Raw genomic sequence first — 20,957 nt, 5'->3', positions numbered from 1 at the left:
CCTACACAGAAATCTTCCGAGAGGCTCCAGACAGTGCCTGACTCCAGCCCTGCTTTGCACTGCTCAGGGTCTGCCCTCCCACAAAGCATCCCTTGATCTACCAGTCAGCAGGCAGCCAAGCACGCTGCTCTGAGCAAGGGAAGAAGGAAGACCACCCCACAGTACCTCATTCCGAATCTCCTGGCTCAGTTCTACACCTTGATCCAAGGGGAAGCCAGACACCAGCTCTGTAGTCAGGACATGCTTGCTGCACAGCTCATCCACTACTCTTGGGACGTAAAAGAAGGGGTGGTCTTTCAGCAGCTCCCTAGAGGACAGAGAAAGGAGAGGAAAAGGTTAGGAATCTGAGAGCAGCTGGGCCCCTCCACCACACAGCCTCCTTCTTCACACAGCCTCTCCTCACACTCTGGCTGAGGCTGCCAGGAGACATTTTCCTCAGCAGTTACAGGTAAGGATCAAGTCTCCAGAAACCATGCTAGTGACTTACAGCTGCTGCCAGCTCCTGAGGTCACATCTCCTGACAGAGCAGCGATATTAGCAGGGCTCTAGGCTGGCACGTCAAGGGGCACTGGGCTCTTTTGCTCACCCCACTTTGCTTCAGGGCAAGACAACACGTAACATGGAAGAAACAGGCCTTTTCCAAGGGGAGCAATGCCACAGGGGCAATTCTGCAGAGGAACAGGAGAGGCATCCACCCTCCAACAGCTCTCCCTCATCCAGCCTTCATGTAAAAACAATCTGGACCCCACTGCTACAGCAAGCCACGAGAGCAGTCAGTCATGGTGTTAACTGCTGTAAGAGAGCTGAACTGAAAAGCTGCCTAGACTAAAGGATGGGAGATGCTTACAGCAGGCTGACATAAGAGTACAGAGAACAGAGAACAGCCCTGCAACCTGGCCTCAGGAGTTACTGCAGTGCTTTCACACGTGGAAAAACAGACAGGCTCACGCTGAAGGAGAGAGGATATGCCATCACATTTCAGCTGACTGAAAATACGCCTGGCTGAGACAAGGTGGTAACTCCAGGGGACAGCTCAGGCCACTAACACACACCCTTCCCCTGTGCTACATCCCAGAGCGTGGCATTCATCTCCCAGCTGTCCCTGAAATTAAACAACCTCTCTTGCATTTCACACACACACACAGAGATGGGAGGGGTGGAAGGTAATGGTGTGAACATACTGGAATTTCCTTGCGCAGGCAGCTTCTCTCTGGTAGTCACACTCCAGGGCCAGCTCTCTGCTCAGGACTTCAATCAAGTGCTCAGGGAACAAACCTGAAAGTTAAATGGCAGAGAAGAAAGTAGCCTTAGAAAAAAAGGAGTGCCCCAGGCTAAGCTTCCCAAAACTGCAGCTGAGGAGCAGCCTGCTATCCACCTGAGCTGAAGAGTACAAGAGGCCCCAGAAAACCAAAGCATGTTTCTAACTGGACAGAGGTGCTGCAGGTAATCCCAGACCAAGGCTACACAGCTGCTCCTAAAGCAAGATACATACAGACAGTTCTTGTACAGCAGGGCTCCATCCTCCCTGACTCTCACCTCACAGCCCAAGCCATGATCCTGGTATTGGCATAGTTGTGCAGAGACACACACCAAGGAGTACAAGCACCCAAACACTAGCCTGGGTAAAAGCAGCAAAAAAAAAAAGGCTCCAAACTGTATCTACCTACAGCTGGGAGCAGGTACTGTCAGGCAGAAACTGGCAGCATGACTAAGAGTGAACTGCTGCAGCACGTAGCCAGGGCCCGAGTTGCCAAGTCCAGTCTTCGCGTTGGAAGACCAATCTATTTCTTGGGCCAGACACAGCTGGGACTGCAGCAGCCTCTGCAGGGCCCTGCCCACCCACCAGAGAACAGCCCCAGGTTTTGTCAGAACCCAGCTTGGTTTTAAAGCACTACTTGTACAGTCCCACTAAGCTGCTGCAGGCAGATATCTGGAAAAAGTAGTAGTAAGTCCTGCATTCCCTGTGGGAAAGGGACTTCTCTGTGTGCTGGGACACTGAGCAAGCTCCAAGCCTGACAGTTCCCCACCTCTCCAGAATTCTGACTGGGAAGAGCAGAGAATGGCAGGCATGGAGGGCTACAGGAAACATGGAGAAGAATGAGTTCTGCCAACTGTACCAGAAAATAACAGGGACAAAGCAAGGCTACCTAACCTGAACACTGCCCATGCTTCATGCCTAGAAAGCCATCAAAAGTACACCCAGACACTTTACACTTTGCCAAGAGTCTCTATGGGTCCTTCACTATAAAGAGCACACAGGGACAACTATACATTACCCTGGCAGGTGCATGCATATACATGGCCAGGCAAAACCAGTACAGGTGCACACACTTCCCACCCCACTGAGTAGACACTGGAGCAGGCACATGCCCAGCAAAGGCAGTGGCAGCTCTGCAGCAGGAGAAGGGAGCAGAGCACGGCTCCCCAAATTGGCCTTGCACCCACTGCCCACATCTACTTCCTCTCTTGCTTTCTTCAGGAGATCTGCTCCTGGGCAGACTTAGCAATCCTTAAGTCCTTTTCACTGTTTCCTTGAGGCTGTTTTCTCCCTCCAGTCTATGGAGAGAAGCATGCAACACACCCCTTGGAAGAGGTTGGCAGAGCTCAACATAAGCCAGCGGGAACACAGGGCCTGCCAAAGGTCTCTGTCTTTTTACCTTCAGGGAGAATATTGCTCATGCTCAGGACAGTCATCAGGTTGTTAACATCACTGTTGATGCTCTGGGCGACTCCAGGGTACTGCAGGACAGAATGGCAGAGGGCAGCGTTGAGACTAGATGATCCCGTTTGACAGAGTAAGATAAAAACACTTTCAGAATCCCCTGACCCCTACAACACAGCCACCTACAGCCTGGCCATGAACCAGGGCATGCCTGAGCCACACACCCCTCCTCTAAAAGGGTATTATTTCAGTTATTTAAAGCCAAGCATCTAAAGTGGGGGACAGAGAGACAGGCTAAGATGCAGCTCCTTGCAAGCAGAATGGCCTGTTCAGGTCCTCTGACAGGGACTCTCCCAACACACAGAAGGTTCTCAGACACAGAAATCTCACCGAGATGACAGTCAGCCATTTCCCTAGCACAGCTGAAAGGACATGCTACTGACAGCCCCAGAGTGCTTCATCCACAGCAGAAGGGCAAGCAGTGAGGTGCCAGCCCAGTCCTGGCAAATATGCCTCCTGTTCTTTCTCACCTCATCTGTCAAGAACGGAACCAGCCTACACTGCTGTGGAACAGAATGTGCTCCAGGGTTCACTCTCTATTGCTTTTACTTTGGCCTAACTGCAGAGAGTACTCTGGACACAAATGGCTCGAGAAGAAGACAGCAGTACCCATCCATACTGTTTCTAAAGTCTCCTCACTTTACAAAAACCAACAACCAGATGACCAACGTTGCATGATCCCTTGCTGACCTGCTCAGTCAGCAAGGGATCTCACTCTTTTAGATTAAACCATGTTGTACAAGGGCTTTCAGCTTCAGAACTCAATTCTGTTAGAAATACCTGCTTGCAGTTGCTGACAGCTTTAGTGTGAGTTGGTGAACACCCTCCTGCATTGCCAGACTGCCACCGCTCAACAGTCAGTGCCTGCTTGTCACTTAAAACTTCTTTAACCTTTGGGCTGTGGCCAGAAAGTGACATGTGGCATGTGCACATCCCAGAAAGCAAACTGACCTATGAAGCCGTAGGACCCTCACACATGGCCCTAAAAGTACACAGTCCCTCACCACCATTATCCCCACACTGCAGTGATACACCTATGAGCTGTCTCCTGCTCAGCCAAGTCAGAGACCAGCTCAAATTGCAGAACCTTTTCTGTCCCTCTCTTCTGCTTGCACTAGGTAAGATGTTGCTGGACCCAAATTTTAATTTGCATTAAAATGTTTCTATCTAGCAATAAACATACTTATGCAGCTCCCTTTCCCTCTACGGGGCACAGACAAGAGACAGGCTGGTCTGTAAAGCCCACCTGGATTTTCATGGCAACTTCCTTCCCGTTTTTCAAGCGTGCCAGGTGAACCTGACCAATTGAAGCAGCAGCAAAGGGGCGTTCTTCAAAGGACTCCAGTTTATCCCTCCAGTTGGGGCCAAGATCATTGTTCAGAGTTTTCTACAAACAAAAAGAATGCATCAGGGTACAGGAAGCAAAGATTTAAGATTTTCACTATTTAAAATCACGTTCCTCTAAGGTGACTCACACAGTCTATAGTAGTTCTGAGTACCTATATCCTGCTTTCTAGATGGTCCTCCCTTCCCCATCATTGCACACCATCGTGAGGAGTGGTTTAGCCAGCAGTGCTCCTCAGCACTAAATAGATGCTGATCAGATCTGTATAAGGCTCTGTTGCTCTGGCCTAAGGGACAGAGATCTTGAGCACAAACATCACTGCCTCAGCAATACAAAAGTCCCCTTTTTGGCGCCACTTGTCATCTTCCAGAAAATTAACAAGGAGCTAGATATTTCTCCTCTTTCATCATGCTGCCAAGCTGAACAGAAGCAATCCAGGCATGCAAGACTGACTCTCTTTAAGGCAGTATTGACAATTAAACATCACAGCCTGCTTTAACAGCTTTTTTGCTACATTGCCAGACTGCCGGGTTCTGGCTCTGCTCAGTGTCTTTCAGAAGATAAGTAGTGCTGGCAATTCCTTTTGCATCACCCTTCACATCTGAATTTCCAGAAGGAAGTAGAGAGAAAGAGAGAACATGTACGTTGGGGAAAGCAACTTAGTTTGCTTCATTCTGGCTCTTCTTGATAGCAGGTTAGATTTAACCAAAAAAGTAAGGATGGAGTTGCTGTTAATTTTCCATCAGACTAAGGCTTGTAAGTCTGTCTCTAAAGTGGGATGTAGGTACTTCTAGACACTGGATTAATGTCCATGAGAAAGACAAGACAGAGGAAACAGAAGATGAGGCTACATTCAACAAGATCCTAAAATAATATTTGTAGGAAACATCCTGCTCCATCAGCATAGTCTTGGGACTTAAAAAAACCCCACACATTTTTCCCTCTGCCTAGAGCTAAGCTTCAATGTTTTGGAGAGAAAAGGCAGCACATAATTGAGATAAGGAATCAGATGTTACCCACAAATGAAAATAGGCAACATTTGTTGAAAGAATACTCTTTAGCAAAATCCCCATCCACCTCCTTTACTGGGGTTTGCCACAGGTGACATTTATTCTGTTATTGCCCCTCGTCCCATGATAAGCAGGAAGGAATGTTCCTTACCATCACCTGCTTTATCGGCATGAAGTCAGCACTCTGACGTACACGCTCAAAAATCCTCTGGAGATGGGGGTTGATGAAGGCATCATCTGCCAAGGAAAAAGCACACAGCAGTCAGCACAAGCACTGCATTCTCCAGTTCTTCAGCACGCAGAGAAACATGCACCTGCATTCAGACAAGCCAGGCTGTCCTGCCCCCAAGCACACCCCAGTGAAGGTTTCGGAAATAACTGTAGTTCAGAAACTCTCCATACCCAGACGCAGCACCTGAGGCATCACACCTTTAGAAATGAGACAAACAGAACTCCTGTATGCAAGTAGCAAAATAAAGGGAAAAAGCTGCTCCTTCCTCTTCACTCTTGCAAACAACTGCGTGTTACCCAAACATCTCCTAAGCTACCCCACTGCTGCAGCAGGAGAAAGTTTCTGAGCATCCCCTCCCAATTACCAAGGGGAAGACAAAGTATGAATACACTAGGAAGCATGCTGAGAAATGTTTTATACTTTGGAATCAAGCATCAGTCATCATAGTGCTCCCTGGCTTTGTCCAGCAGCACTGCTGAGAGCAGCGGGCAGCTCTGCACAGCGCAGAGGCTTTTGGTGTGATGGGAGGTTGCACAAACCCAAGAGCAACATGCTCTACAAAAGCCTCTGTCATCCACCAGCCATCTTCTTGCTGAGAGAGCAGTACAGCATTCAGGTCTAGGAGAGGCCACTGTGTCATGGAAACACAGGTCAGAGAGGGAACCCTCTGGAGAACCATCTCAGCACTCCCAGGTTCATGGTGTGGTTTAATCCAGTTAATTCTGATGGGCAGCACCTTCTCTAGAAAGCTGTGCGATGGTAAAACACCACTTACACAAGTACTGAACTCCCAGGGGAATCAAGATTTAGCATCTGCTGTTGTAAAGAACTGCCCAAATGCAAAGTAACTACAAGTAGGTAGAAGAAAACACAGCTGAGCCAAAAGAAAGTTATTTTAAGAGTCAGAAGGGTTTATCAAGCAAATATTTACACTCATAAGAAAGAAGAGGGGTAGGGGCATCTCAAAAAATTAGTCCTCTCCTTTGAGCAAAGGCTTCTATGACAGCCCAGAGAACATCCATCGGTTCTGGCAAACTTCTAATTTCATAAAGGCTTATGAAGGAGTTAAGATTTATCTGCTGCTCTCCCAACACTGGAAAAAAAGCCCAGGCTACCAGCCTTAATCTTGAGAACTCATGTGCTTGTGACATTCAAATAAAAATCTATCATTCCTCTGCATTTACAGAAGCACGTACAGCCTTAAGTCTATCCCAGGAAACAAGAAACAAACAGCTACCTTAAGAGCACTGTCCTGGGAACAGCGGTGGAAAGGAATGGCGAGAAGATACATAATGCAGAGGCATGACATTAACACTCAGCCTTGTTTAGAAATTCCCACTGAAGCCATGAGCAGCATTTAAAAGTACTAACAAAACCCCACTGTGGAATCAACAGGAGTTTTAAAGAGGAGTTCCCATTCTGTCACTGCAACTCAGAGCTGAACAGACTTTGCAGGAACAGCGAGTGAAACTCCTGCTGTGACGTTATAACCCTGCAAGAAGGCTAGACATTGCATTTATGTGCGCAGTCCAAACACTGAAAGATAGAAACTCCAGTTCTATCATCAATGTTGTATCACTGCCAAGCCTCTGAACATTATAAAAACTATTCTCAGAGGTACATGAAAGTATTAGCCACCATGATGTAACATGCATCTCCTAGGATGACTGTGCAGAAAGAGAATGGACCTCACTAAAAGTGATTCCTGCTCCCAAGAAGTCATTTGTGTCAAGGTACCAGGGTCTGCCATATGCATTTAGGATCAGCTTCTGTTGTTTTGCTTATTGCTGACATCCAAAAAACTCACAAGACATTTCAACCTTTAGTCGCAGAGAGCATTCTTAACTGGGTCTGCTTGACCACCACTGCTTTGTTCATTAGCACAATGCCAAGAAACCTGCAAGTCCAGACTGACTGTACAGAAACTCAGCAGCAACGCTAAAAATCAGTCATGCTGCGGAGGCAGCTCTGACAAAACGAGGCTTACAACATGCTGCTGATGAACAAGGCTGTACGTCTTTGTGGTAAACTGATGAGGCCTCACTGGAATGAAACACGAAGCAAGAGTCAAGGCAGGGCATTCTCCATGGGCAAATACAGCTGCCTTTCCAACATCTTCCAGAGGTCGTGCACCAGAACACACGATGACTTTGGGCCCCGGCATCCTTTCTGTGCGTGACCTTCAGGGATGTGGGTCCCTAACAAATCCACTGACTCCCAAAAGTGACCATCAGGGTTTTTAAGGACAGTGCTTTGTAACTTCTGGGTGGTTTAGCTCACGGGTGCTCAGCTGCCCTTGGACAAGGCCCTTGTGCTCGTTAGCACACATCCCTGTTAATAAAGAAGCCAATTCAAACTTTCCAGGCCACAAAGCCCATGAAGTAGCAGGAACTACGTGAAACCCTCCTGTCCACACAGCCAGCCCAAGAACTGGATACTCCACACTGCTGAAAGTGTCTCACTTATTTCACCACAATGTCCCTCAGCAAGGTTACCAGGAGATTATGTTCTCATCAAGCACTGCAGCTTTCCACACACTTAGCGCCAAGAGTCAAATGAGGGCTGGTTGCTGGAGGCATGTATGTTCTTGACACCCAGTGAAGTCAATCAGCAAGTGTTTGACGCTTGGGCCAGAGCTCAGTAACAGGAGACAGAAGGCAAGTGAGAAAAATCCAGAGCATTTCTGCTCCCCAGAGCTGGCCTTTCACAGCTATTGCCTTTTCACTCACATCCAAGCCTAGGGCGGCTGTGACCAGGCTCTGGGCACACATCAGGTACAACAATTAATCCCCACCTACAGTATACAAGTTAACTTCAGAGTTGATTTCCAGACATGGCTCACTCACCCCACATACCAGAGGCACTGGCCACAGAAAGTAAGGAGCACAAGAGCTCCTCCTGGATCTGCACTGTGAACCATCAGTCATTGGCACCTGGCAGTTTCTAGAGGGTGAGAAAACAGCACATGGGTGGCAGCCTTTGAGGTAGCAGCTGCTGCCTCCCACCCAGCTTTGCTCATGTTGCCATCAGCCTGGCACGCGCCTACAAGTGATTAGCAAATGAAGAACAATGAAATGCCACAATCAGGGCTCTCTGGAACAGGAGCTGGTCTTGCTTTACTGACTAGCCCAAGTTACTTAATACAATACTAGATCCAGCCTCATCAGTCAACACTTAAAAAAATGCAAGTAGAAGCACAAGTCAAGCAAGCTGAGGACTTCAAACACTCAGACACTGACTCAGTTTCAGTGACATCTTGAAAGCTCTTTCCAGGCAAGTGTAACAGCTATTTTTAGTTGGTTCTTTCTTTCCTTATCAAGTTGGGCAGGAAGGCCAAGTGGATAGGTCCAGATAAGGTTTGAATTCAGGGGTAACTGTTAGGTTACCCCTGTCTTCCAGGGGTAACCTAACAGTTCAAGGCAGAACCTGATGTCACTCATGCCTTCACCTGTGATCACCGACTTCAGAGCCCAACGTAGTAAGTAAAAGTCTGAAGTCTCCTCAAGATGAAAACAAATATTTTATACCTGATAACATTATCAGCTGTACTGGCCTTTCTGGCAAAGCTTCAGTGCCAACACAGCATGTAAACCACCAACAGGTTGCTGTAATGGGAGAGGGAGGGATGTGGATATAACCTTGACCACTTTTGGTGAACAAAGAACAGGATCATGTTCTTGTCCTCATTCTCCTCCTTTCTAGCAGGACACCTGCGTGTAGAGTGTGATACAGCCCTGCTTCCCAACCATTGCTTTTATCACAGGCTTTACAATTCACAGGGACTGTTGCCTTGTTTGCCTGACACAACAAGGGCATTGGGAAAGTCGTGGTATATAATGCACACATCTAGTTATTCCATACCAGGATTAGACTGAACTGAATCAAACACATCTCTGTCACTGCTGTCACATCAGAAAGCCACTTGTATAGTCTCTCCACATTCACTTAACACTGACCAGTTCCAGACAGCTGACCATGTATCACTAGAAATCAATTGCCCAACAGCAGGCAAGGAGGATAGCTGAGGACCTGTGGTAGCTCTTACCTTGAATGCTTAACATCTGTCCCAGCTTCAGTGCGGCTCCCCGGACCTTGCACAAGGTTCTCACGATTCTTTCTGCATTGGCCTCTGACAGGAATGGGCTAGAATCCATCACTGCTTTCTTTCCTGAGGGCAAGGAGAGAAAGCATATGGATGAAGAACACCCTTATCTCTGCAAGTGCACTTCATCATGTTAGCTAGCCCACATTCAATAGCAGATTTGCCCCTCCCCAGAGAAATCAAACTAGGACTACCCTCAGCACCTTTACTGCAAGCCAGGGGCATGGACTGAAGTTGTACATGTGTCTCGTGACAAGTCTGACATTGCTGGCTTGAGGGCCACCAGCAGCAAGTTACAGTCTCCATGGATGTCTCTGCTGCTATGCAAACTGTCCAGGATCCTGGGCAGATGTTGGTGCTTGAACTCACTGTACCAGCTAGTTCAGCCTCAAACACTACATAAAGGTCTCCCAAGTCCCACACCGTAGGCTGCAGCATAGATGTAGCCTCAGAAGAGCAGCTGGGGTGGGCCACAGCAAGGGAGAATTGTCAAAAGCCTCGACAGCCCATCGGCATAGACTGAGCACATGCTGGCACTTTATAGGGTGGGATTCACACCAGCCCCAAACCTCTTTTCTCATACCAAATAATTCTTGTCTGAAACACACGTGTTCATACACAAACATACTGCTGTGTAATTGCACATCCAGAGTGTGCACTAGAAATGTGCAAACAGCAGACACAGCTTTCACATCTCCACATCCACAATAAATTTCTAATTAAACTGAAATTTACTGTCTCCTGATGCACAGGCAAAACAAACTCTCCTAACACCGTAACCCCAAAACACCATGGCTGCATACAGCATTTTGAAAAAGCAGCAGATTGTAAATCTGTGATAAGGTTAATCAAGCTAGTCAAACCCCAGGAGGCTGGAGACAGCCTGCACAGGAGAAGCCCAGCAGGAGTTCTCATCTGTGATACTATGCTCTTCTCAGACAATTTTGGTGGAGCGGTCCTGCTGTCAAGATTGCCAGCGTTTTCCCCTCCTACATCCTGACACGTGTGGCGTTCCTTGCCACGTTCTCATGGGCTGCTTGCTCCTGAGAAAGATGCTGCCTTTAGACAGGACATCATCTCAATGGAGTTAGACACTTGTTCTGACTGTACACAGAGGCTGTGCAGGGAGGAGGCCAAACCCTTCTGTCCTTACTCCCATCAGTCATACAAGCATCAGCTTGCACAGAACAAGGCCCAGATATACATACTCAAACACACACATTCCTGTCCCCCAGGGTAAAGCCTGATGTCTGGCAGGCTCACTGAGTGATCACTGAGGCCATCTACACACCAGTGCCACAGTCCCAGGTACCCAGTGTGCAATGTGGCTTCTATACGGCATAAGAAGCACATCCCCCTCCATGTTTTTTTTGTTGTTGTGTTTGGTTTTTGCGGGGTTTTTTGGGTTTGTTTTGTGAGGGATTTGGGGTTTTGTTGTTGTTGTTTGGTTGGGTTGTTTTGTTGGTTTTGGTTTGTTTTGTTTTCCAAAACTCCTTCCTCGGGGCAATGTCCGGTAGAGCAGGGACAAAAGGGGCAGGCAGGCACCCGCCAACCACTTCTCTTGGAGCTGCAGATCAGCTCCTGCTGCTGGAGAGCCAAGCAGAAGGAAGGTCAGGTCTTACAGCCAGGCTGCAGGGCCCACAGCTGGTATGCTGATCTTGGAGCAACATCAATTTTTTCAACACTTCAGAGGAAAGGGTACTAAGGACAGAACAGCTGAAGCCCCCACGTACAACAAGCAGGACTCAAAAAGGCAGAGCAGCTGCAACAGCCCTGAAGATCTCAGGCAGATGGAAATTACTGGTGTAACCATGCAGTGACTAGAGCAGCAAGAGATCTTCTCTATCTCCAGCTAGCCTCTCAGGAAGGAAGACAGAGGGAGCTCACACTGGCCAGGGGACAGAAAAAAGAACTAAGTGTGAGTTTGAAGTAGCTGCTCTCTAAACTCTCGTGGCTCATGCAACGTGTTACCACTTCTCTGAGGTGCTAAGCATGTTACTGATCGGACAGACATCCTTCAGCCCCTGCAAGCAGCTGGCTTGCTTACAAAGCTTTCCCTCGAGAAGTGACACCACTGAACTCTCCACTGGCAGTGCACGAAGGTGCCAAGCACTGCCCTTCCCTGTCCTCAGCCCCCCCCCTTTCTTTCCTTCACCTGTTTTGTGGGTGAGCAGGAAGATGGCACTGCATGTGGGACATCTTTCTGTACAAATCCCTCTCCTAAGTGAGGAATGTACATGAAAAGGAGAGAGGAATGAAAACACCAGGAGGAAGTACACAGGACAACTATCCTGCTCTTGAGAGCAAGATGCAGAGAATCAAGAGGGGTCCAGAAGTCACTATTTGCATCACACACAGCAATCCTCTGAGCACGTTTTGCTCTGGATCCTGGATGTAAGGAGTCAGAGACTGAATAGGTACAGCTGCTCAGGGCAGAAGGATCTGACATTGCCCACTTGAAAAGCTGTCCCTGGAAAGTGGAGTGCTTGGAGCCATCTAACAGAGCTCTGGCTCTCAACTGGCCCATCAAGAAAACTCTGTGTCCTTAGCAATGATGAGGCAAGTAATCCCTTGTACAAGCTCCATCAGACACACAGGAGGTAGGGAAAATACTGAGTCAAAGCCTTACCTTCCTTCACACCATCTGCACAAAAAAAAACCATCCTCCTTTGAGTCTACAGGAGGATAAAGGAGTTAATAATTAAGTCAATTCCAGAAGCCAATGAACCCTGACAACTTTAAAAAAGTCTTATCAGAGAAAGAGCCAAACACAGGCACTCCCCATTCTCTCCTCCTGGCATACTTCTCATTGAACTCAAGCCCACAGAGGCACTACCTGATCCTCAAGCAGCCCAACAGCACGTGATCAGCTGTTGCTTGTTTATGTACTTCGTTAAAAGTGTGCATGAACAAGAAGGTGACCAGAAAGCAAGAGTTAAAAGCAGAAGTATGTAAATGGCAAGTGGAGAGAAAACAGACATAGGCTTCCAGGGCTAGGTGGAAAGGAAGTGGGGATAAAACCTCACACAAGTTCAGGAAGAAATATGCCAATTTTCAGTGAGTTAACATTTTTCCCCAAAGACTGCTGGCACCTTTGGATGCTACAAACAATTTATTCCCCATCTTAAGATCACATAAATTGTGGGGGTTTTTTTGTTGTTTTGTTTTTACCTATTTCATCAGGGAAAGAAAAAAAAGACAAATAGAAGTCACATCTAAACAAGCTGTGGCAACAAGGAGAGCTCTGAAATGAGGACTCCTGCTGCCTCTTCCAACAGCAGAGGCAGCCAGCAGGCACCCTCAGGAGTGCCTGACCCACGTTCTCCTTTCCAAATCCAGTATTGGTGTGAACCCTTCCACATCTGTGTGCATCTCACACAAGGCTGTATCACTACTTTTCCACCTCCTTTGCTAGTGCCAAATGCAGAACTAGCCACGGGATTTTGTGTGCATTTGTTTTTAGGACAATCCACCACACAAGCTTTGGGGCAAGGGAAGAGTCAAGAACATAGCCTAAGCATTTTGGACTGACAGCTCAAGGAGATGGCAGTATTCCTTGTCATAAGAAAACAACTCTACATTCAAACCCAGGCCAGCTGCCAGCCCTTCAGGGCTTTGCCCAGCCTAGGATTTGCACAGTGCCTAGGAGAACAGCCTGGTATAGGTCATTAATAAGTTACAAAGTTGACCTTGAACCCAGAACCTCTTTAACTAGGTAATGGCAGCTATTTATCTGGGCACTCTCATTTTTATTCCTGGAAATTTATTCTACTCTCCTACCATTCCCACCCCATGTCAGCCTTGCACTTTAGATACACACACTAAATACCAAGACCGTCATCAAGTTCACCACTGACTGAGGAGGTTATTTTTAATTGGTTACATCAACCTACCAAGAAAATTTCCATTGGAAATCAAGTACAGCCATTCTCTTAAAAAAAAAAAAAAAAAAAAAAGCCAAACCACTTATTGAAGAACTTAAAAAGGGCAGAATTAGGCCTTCCAGCCCTTAAAAAAACCAACCAAAAAACAAAACAATCAAACAACAAACCCCAAACAGAAACACACCACACCAAACACACACACCCCAAAACCAACACTTTCCATTTGACAATGGAAAGAATTTATGTTCAGACTATCAGGCTTGGATGGCAGAGGGAGAAATTCACAAACTCTTGCACCAGACTTTTTTGTTCTAGGATAAATCCTTAGGAAGTGAATTGTTTATGTAAACAGAGACAAACCAAGGCAGAAAGAGAAGAGCCCTGTGGCTACTAAACAAGGATGTGGAAATTGAGCAGGAAAAGACAGGTCAGCACTAGTTCAGTTGCTCAAGAATGTGCAAGAGAGTAGGTATTTGTGGTCCCCCCATTTGATAACGGCAATGGAAAGAGGAAGTCACTCTACTGGGATCACTTCTAGCTCAGGAGTTTCTGGCTTGTGGTTTTGTGATGGAATGACCAGCATTTCTAGATCCATTTTAAAGAGAAGACACTTTCATTTGTACTGACTGGACAAGAGAAGGTTCTTTTTCATAACTGCTGGATGTCAGTGAGAATGTGAAATTCTCAGGCATGCCTTGGGGCATATACACATCCCATTTGTTTAAGTCTGAAGTGCCAATAAGTTACTATTAATATTGCAGAAGTGGGGAGAGAAAAGACATCCTCTACCAGCTTCCAGAGAACAGGATATTATGTCATTCTCAGAGACAGGTCTTAGCACAAGCTTATGGTGCTGGCAGACAGAAAACTTGGACACAAATGCCTCAAACTGAAATCATGAAAGGGTTGCAGAGGTTTTTTTTAAAGAAATGTAGAGATAGCCATGTCAAGATTACCCCCAACAACAGCTAAGGATGGTATTGCCAGAAGAACAGTAAGAAAATTGGATCTTGGACTCAAAACTGATATACATATCCTCTGCCATGCATTTCTGCAGGAGCAGAGCCCAAGGAGGGAGCCTTACCCATGACTGTAAAATCTTGTGGAAAACACATCCGAGGACACTAGGCAGAAGCTGTAGCTGGATCACCTGAAGACATTCCTCTGTCCTTGGCCCGAGAAGCTCCAAGAGCTTAGCGTTATCCGTTGTTATTTCATTAACAAGGGATGAAATAGTCTTTTACTTCTGCCTCACCTCAATACTTGCTGCTCTTGGCCCATTCTCGGTCCCACTACCCTTCTCCTTTACAGTGTAATCATTACTCCAAGCTCCTATGTAAGGATACATGACAGCAAGAAGGGAAGCAAGAACAAAAGCAAGACAGCTAAAAATAAAAGCCAGGTCATTTTCTAACTCCCTTGCCTAGCACTGAAGTCCATAGTTCTCATTGCCTTATTCTTTAATCAGGGTTTGTTCAAGAAAATGACTCTTCCCAAAGCATGACTCAGACTGTAGAACAGGCTTCTGGCACCAAGTTATAGTTACATGGGGGAACAACAGTTTCTCTAGCAAGAAGAAAAACGTCTAAAGATGCAATTGCTTTATTGCAAGGAAAAAGTGTCTGTTGTCCTCTACAGAAAATAAATAAATAAATAGTCCTTTCTCATGCTGTAAGGAAGAAAAACAAAGCTCATGTTATTCCCTCGAATTTCACAGCTCTGCAAGCTCATGTTTTTACTTTGGGGTGTGCCCAATTAGAAAATAATCTGGCAAGCAGAGAAATACCATCAGTTGTGCAACTCCTCCTCGTTAAAAACAAAGCAAATCACCAGCTTCAACAGGTATGAACAACCTGTCAAACATCACAAGTGCTGAAAGCAAAAGCCTTCAAGGATTCTCTACAGGATGGGCCATGTTTGCCTAAATGCATGCTTTTAAAATCAAAGCAAATAAACCCACCCAGCCTCAAACATAGAGGTCATGGACAGAAACAACTCTGTCAAGGATGCTTTCTCTCTGCTGGGTTGCCCTGCATGCCTAGTTGTACAGGGAATACAAAGATGCAAGCACTAATAAGCAGTGTCCTGGGTGACACACAACTCCTGCTTTACTCCTGTCCCCTCACCACAGGGAATGTGTTTCATCTGCTGGGGTGCTGTCTGGTTTGGGGTTTTTTGGTTGGTTGGGTTTGTTTAAGGTTCTCCCCCCTTCAAATTTCTTCAGTTTTCAGCCACTCTAGTACCTCCTGGAATAGAGGTTTACACTATCTCAAGTCTCCATCCTTCCCCCACCCCCAAAGAAGACCACAGGGAAGACACAAACTAGCCTTGAAGTAAAATACTGCTGGCCACAGAGTAAAATTACAAGGATCCAGCAGTTGTCATAATCTCAAAGCAATGCTTCTGAACTAGGAATGATTTGACTTCACACACGCACAACCATTCGGTACCACCATATTTTACCAACACATAAGCTTAGAAGAAAGCCACCATGATGTGGCCAAGTACAACTTAGGAACATTTTACCTCCAACTTCAAACAAGCTGGGAAGAAGACAGGATCAGGTCAATTTCCATGGCACAGCCTTTTGACCTGTTATGAAAGTCCTTTAGAAGGCAAAATATAGATACTGGAAGTAGATAATTGCAATTTAACATATACATAGAGTCATAGAATGGTTTGGGTTGCAAGGGACCTTAAAGGTCATCTAGTTCCAACCCCCCTGCCATGAACAGGGACACCTTCCACTAGATCAGGTTGCTCAAAGCCTAAACAAAGTGTTTCATCAGAGCAGCCATCCTCCCAAGTTCCTCCTAGGAGAACATCCTTAAATTTCAAACAGACTGCAACCGCTAACAAAGTTTTCAGATGTACAGGCTCATCTACTGTTTCTGTACTGATAGAACTACATGGTTTCACTGAACAGCTTAAAAGAAATTGTTAGGCCAAGACAATCCAAGAATGGGCACAGGGACAGTATTCAAACTCGGGGGTAGCTGTGGGAAAGTAAGCTGTACAAATTGTGCTGGCATAAGCTCATTCTCTCACATATACCTCTGACTTCTGTCTATGTAGTGAGGCTGTGGTGTACTTAGATGGGAGAAGAGTCTGGAGGTGGAGAAGGATTATGTTAAAAACAAAATAACTACCCACATCCCCCTGTTATTCTGACTGCCTCACCATCCCAGCTTTCAAAAGAATAAAATCTTGCAAATACAGGTAAACTGTGTCTGGGGGAAAAAAGAAAAAAAAAAAAGGAGGATTTAGAAAGGGCTTACCATTGCGTTCCTCAGGTCTAAGGCTCTTCTTTGCGACTTCTGCCAAGGCCCCAATGCCAAGACCAACTGCTAGTCCTTTAAAATAAGAAGAAAAAGACTCAGGTCAGAATAAAAAAAAAAACCTTCTGAGCCACAGAGAGGCATTTTTTGTAATTAACCTTAAGCCTTAATGGTCAAATGCACAGCAGCAAAACATGTTGATCAGAACATCCTGGCTTTTGCAATGGAGTCATCTTCAAGTTTGACACTAAACAGTTTTCTCCTGTACTACTTCAGCCCAGCATGCCAGCCAGGTATCGTAGGGATATGATAGTCTGGGCTGTCCAACTTTTATAAAGCATGTCAACAAGTGCAACTCAGAGCTCTGTGCTCTGGCTGAGGTCCTGCTATAGGCTCAAGTCATGGAATTTAGGAGAAGGGAAGGAAAAAATAAAAAAGTCTCTCAAATATGGTTCTCAAAGTACAATTCTCAGGAAAGAACAGAATTCCCCCTAACCCCCACCACAGTGGGGGGAAGCAAAACTCTATTTAAATAAAACCACTGCCAGTAGAATTTAAGGCTGCGTGACCCTACTTGTCTAAGCATTCAGGTTTATTTGTGCTCATTAACTGTCTTTAACTTCCACGTGCTCGTTGACAATGATGAACAGAAGCATGTTTTTCCCAAGGGCCACCTTATGCAAGCAGAGTTGTAACCTGCAACCCAAGGAGCTGTGCTGGGGAATAACCGCACACACCAACAGTAAGACCATGAGATCAAACACCAGCACTCCACGTGCACTATCACCCTTGCAAGCAGTGAATTCTAGGGCGTTGTCTCATGGCCACAGATTAGGCTATGCCTACAAAAGAAGTGTTATCTGCCTCCAATAACCTTGCTGAAAATACCAAAGATTAAATGAGAGACAGATCTAATCACACAGTAATCCACACTACCAAAGGTCTCTGCCTTCTTAATTTCAAAATATTGATTTTTCTGGATAATAAATGACATGGCCAACTAGAAGAGCTGGTGCTCCTTCACATCTCCTCAGCAATGGTGCATCCCACCATGCCTTACTCCCACACTGTGAGTGGTGCTGGGTGTGTATGTCTTCCAAGCACCCCAGAAACAGGTGACAAGCCCTCCTTGAGGCACTACGGGACAGCTTCCCAGGTAAAACACCCAGGGGACACCGAGAACAATAAAGGAAGTACAGCTGACCAGCACATGGCATTTTGTGCATGTGTGCAGGAGGAAATGCACGCACACATTTTGTAGTCGCAAGTGAGGAAGCCTGGGCACAAATAAGTTGAACCTCATCTTGCACAGTGAGTTTTCACTCTCTCCCACTCAGTGATTACCACCCCACCTCTACCAATAACATTCCAAACTTGCACAGTATGTCTGCTTCAGAAACAGCTCCATCTTGCAATGAGGCAGGCTACATGTGCTGGGTCAAAGAATCCAGCGTACAGTGAAGCACAGGAGACATCAGTGACATTACAGGGCCTCCATGAGGATTGCTTCCAGGGCCACCCTCATGCCTTTTAACTGTCACACCACCCTTCATCTCCATTGCACATGAATGTTTAAGAGCATATGGCATAATACAGAAATCTACATTCAGAAAAAAATGTAACTTTCACAGGATGCCATGATTTTAACATTATAACACTTAGATTAAAGAAAACCTGAAATTCTGTTTTCTTTGGGGGTTTTTGTTTTGTAGTTTTGGTTGGTTTGGGTTCTTTTTCTTTTGCAAGTTTTATGTATTTTTGGCAAGTTTTCCTATAGAGATGCAGCACTGAAATGCCAAATTCAAGCCTAAGGAAGTCTGCTGTTACTAGCTAACCTGTGCAATAGTGCCAAGCCACACCTGACCACTAAGCAAGTCTTTTGCACCGGAAATCCAGAGATTTTATTAGCTGAACAAAATGAGAAAAACATCCGTAGATACCACAGGAAAGAAGCAAAGAGACTTTTCAAACAAAGCATAAACAATATCTATTAAAATGCTCATAAACAGTCATCTCCAAACAGATCCCACAGGCGAAGACAGTAACTTGGAGCACAAAGTTCTGAGAGTCAGACAGGAAGCCAATGAAGACAGGTACCTCATCAACAAAATGGGATTTTCTAGACTGAATACCACTCGCAGAGCACTTCTGTTGACCTTGATCCCACTTTCACCACCTCCAAAGCAATGCTCCCCATCAGAAGTCAGCTTGGTCATTATCAGAGCTAGGCTGAACTGGGCTGGAAGTAATTGGTTCCAAATTAAATACACTGCCTCTCCTTCTAAAGGCTCTACATTCACTACTGAGACTTATTGCCTGTACCTAAAATAAAACATATCTGAAGTTTTTAACCTCTCTTCATCGTTAAGACACAAACCACTTCAAAGACAAACAAAAAGACTAGGAACCAGATTCTACCCTGCCTTCCAGAGTAAAGCTGGAGAAGTTCTAGCATGCTCCAAAGCAGCTTGTGCTTTACATCAGTGCAGGCAACATCAGACTCCAAGCAAGAGTGTGTCGCACATCCCCTCTCATGGCTGTACGCAGTCGAGCATCTGAACTAAACCATGCTGCAGACTAGACTAAGAAAAGAGCTTCTGTTACAATAGCTCCTCTTAGAATTTACTCACTGGTCCACTCTGTCCCAGTTTGCTAGGAAATGAACTCAAATCATCAGTCAACCATGGTTTTGAATAAACTAAAGCCAGGCATAAACAAGTTCACCATTCAACAGCTGCTAAGGTTTAGAGATCTGAAGTTTAAACAAAGGCTTCCAGCATCTTCACACTATAATCACAGTGCACAGCAGGATGTAGAGCTCATGGCATTACTTGAAAATGCAAGGCAGCATCGCTTCTTCAAATGCTCAGTAACTACCTGGAAACATCTTAGGGCATACGCAGCCCTGCTCTAAACGTGGTAGCAGGAGGGTAGATAATACTCTTGGGACAGTGCAGGATTCATGTGCATCTTGAGTGTCTGCTGCTTCTTAACAATGCTTTTTAGCCTGCAAAAGTGAAGTCAGCTGTATATGTAACCTTCTATCACCCAGAAACAGGTGACAATTCAAAGTTTTATTTCTCAAAGCAATGCCAAAACCTGGCCCTTTCCCTGAACGTCCAGGGCTTAGAAAAAGCTGCCACTTTTCAGAAGTCTCTGTTGCTGATGTTATTCCTTTGTTCTTATTGAGTTATTATCAGAAGAACTATGAAACTGGGGAATTAAATAATGAGCTAAATTCCTCATGGCTCTAACTCCATCTACTAATATCAGTGCTAGGGATCACTCTGACCCTGAACTTTAGGAATGTATGACCTTCTCCTTTACCAACTTGAATTTCATTCACTGAGGCATTTGGAGCACACACAACGAAAACCAGCACAGAGAACTTCACCTCTCCTCATCTTACAAACCAGACTAACACTCTAGGATTCAGAAAGCCAGTACTAGACAGGAGGGTTCAGAGCCACATCACTCATCTCCTGAAATGCCACTCATTTGTTTTCCAGGCCTTTCTGTACACCCACCCACCCAAAAGGCTGTGGTCTAGGCACGTGTTATTTGAACGCAGACACTGCTGTGTACTAGCTCTGGCTGAGACAGGAGTTCATTTTCTTCTAGCAGCCTGTATCATGCCACGTGTTGGATTTGTGACTGCAAGTGTCAATAACACGCCAATGTTTTAGCTGTTGCTGGACAGCGTTTGCACAGCATCAAGGCTTTTCCTTTTTCCCACTTTGCCCCCACAACAAGTAGACTGGGTGTGGGCAAGAGGCTGGGAGGGGACATGGCCAGGACAGCTGATCCAAATCACCCACGGGGATATTCATACCATATAATATCATGCTCAGCAGTAAAAGCTTACAGAAAGCAGGATAAAGGAGGGGACACTGGGGTTTATGGTGTTTGCCTTCCCAAGTGACTGCTACAGACACTGAGGTCCTGCTCCCCAGGAAGTGTCTGGACATCTGCCTGCTGATAGGGAGGAGTGAGCAATCTCCTCTTGCTGCTTTGCTTGCACTTGGGAGCTTTGCTTCACCTATTAAACTGTCTTCATCTCAACTCCCAAGTTTTCTCGCTTTTGCTCTTCTTATTCCATCCTGCTGTGGGAGGAAATGAATGAGCAGCTGCATGGGGCTTAGCTGCCAGCCAAGGTCCACCCACCACATGCTGCCACCCATTCACCTATTACCAGGAACAAGTCACCTCTCCAAAGAACCTGCACGGCTGTAGAAAAGCACTCTCCTCCTTTGGGCCACTAGTCTACTGACCTTGCACAAGTCACTCCTGACGTCCTTCATGTTCCTTGTCTGCAAGATGAGCATTTCCTCCAAGATGAATCATTTTGGGACCATTTTTAGCATCACTGAACAGCCACGGTTCA

At 46.0% G+C, this 20,957-nt stretch overlaps 1 protein-coding gene across 1 annotated transcript in view; it reads right to left on the bottom strand.

Moving 5' to 3' along the window:
* The window catches only part of COQ8A (coenzyme Q8A), a 35,670-nt gene that overhangs the window by 5,411 nt on the left and 9,302 nt on the right, over nucleotides 1–20,957 (bottom strand). The window contains exons 4-10 of the mRNA XM_010163394.1: nucleotides 16,574–16,648; nucleotides 9,355–9,477; nucleotides 5,229–5,314; nucleotides 3,969–4,109; nucleotides 2,658–2,739; nucleotides 1,182–1,275; nucleotides 166–307 (exon numbers count right to left, since the gene is read on the bottom strand). Coding sequence (XP_010161696.1) covers nucleotides 166–307; nucleotides 1,182–1,275; nucleotides 2,658–2,739; nucleotides 3,969–4,109; nucleotides 5,229–5,314; nucleotides 9,355–9,477; nucleotides 16,574–16,648 — 743 coding nt within the window. The remainder of the gene's footprint in view (nucleotides 1–165; nucleotides 308–1,181; nucleotides 1,276–2,657; nucleotides 2,740–3,968; nucleotides 4,110–5,228; nucleotides 5,315–9,354; nucleotides 9,478–16,573; nucleotides 16,649–20,957) is intronic.

This window comes from Antrostomus carolinensis, unplaced genomic scaffold, assembly GCF_000700745.2.
Source record: "Antrostomus carolinensis isolate BGI_N321 unplaced genomic scaffold, ASM70074v2 scaffold632, whole genome shotgun sequence".
In the NCBI taxonomy this organism is placed as follows: Eukaryota; Metazoa; Chordata; class Aves; order Caprimulgiformes; family Caprimulgidae; genus Antrostomus; species Antrostomus carolinensis.
Note: the sequence above shows the minus strand (reverse complement) of the source record. Positions and strands in the feature narration are given on the sequence as shown.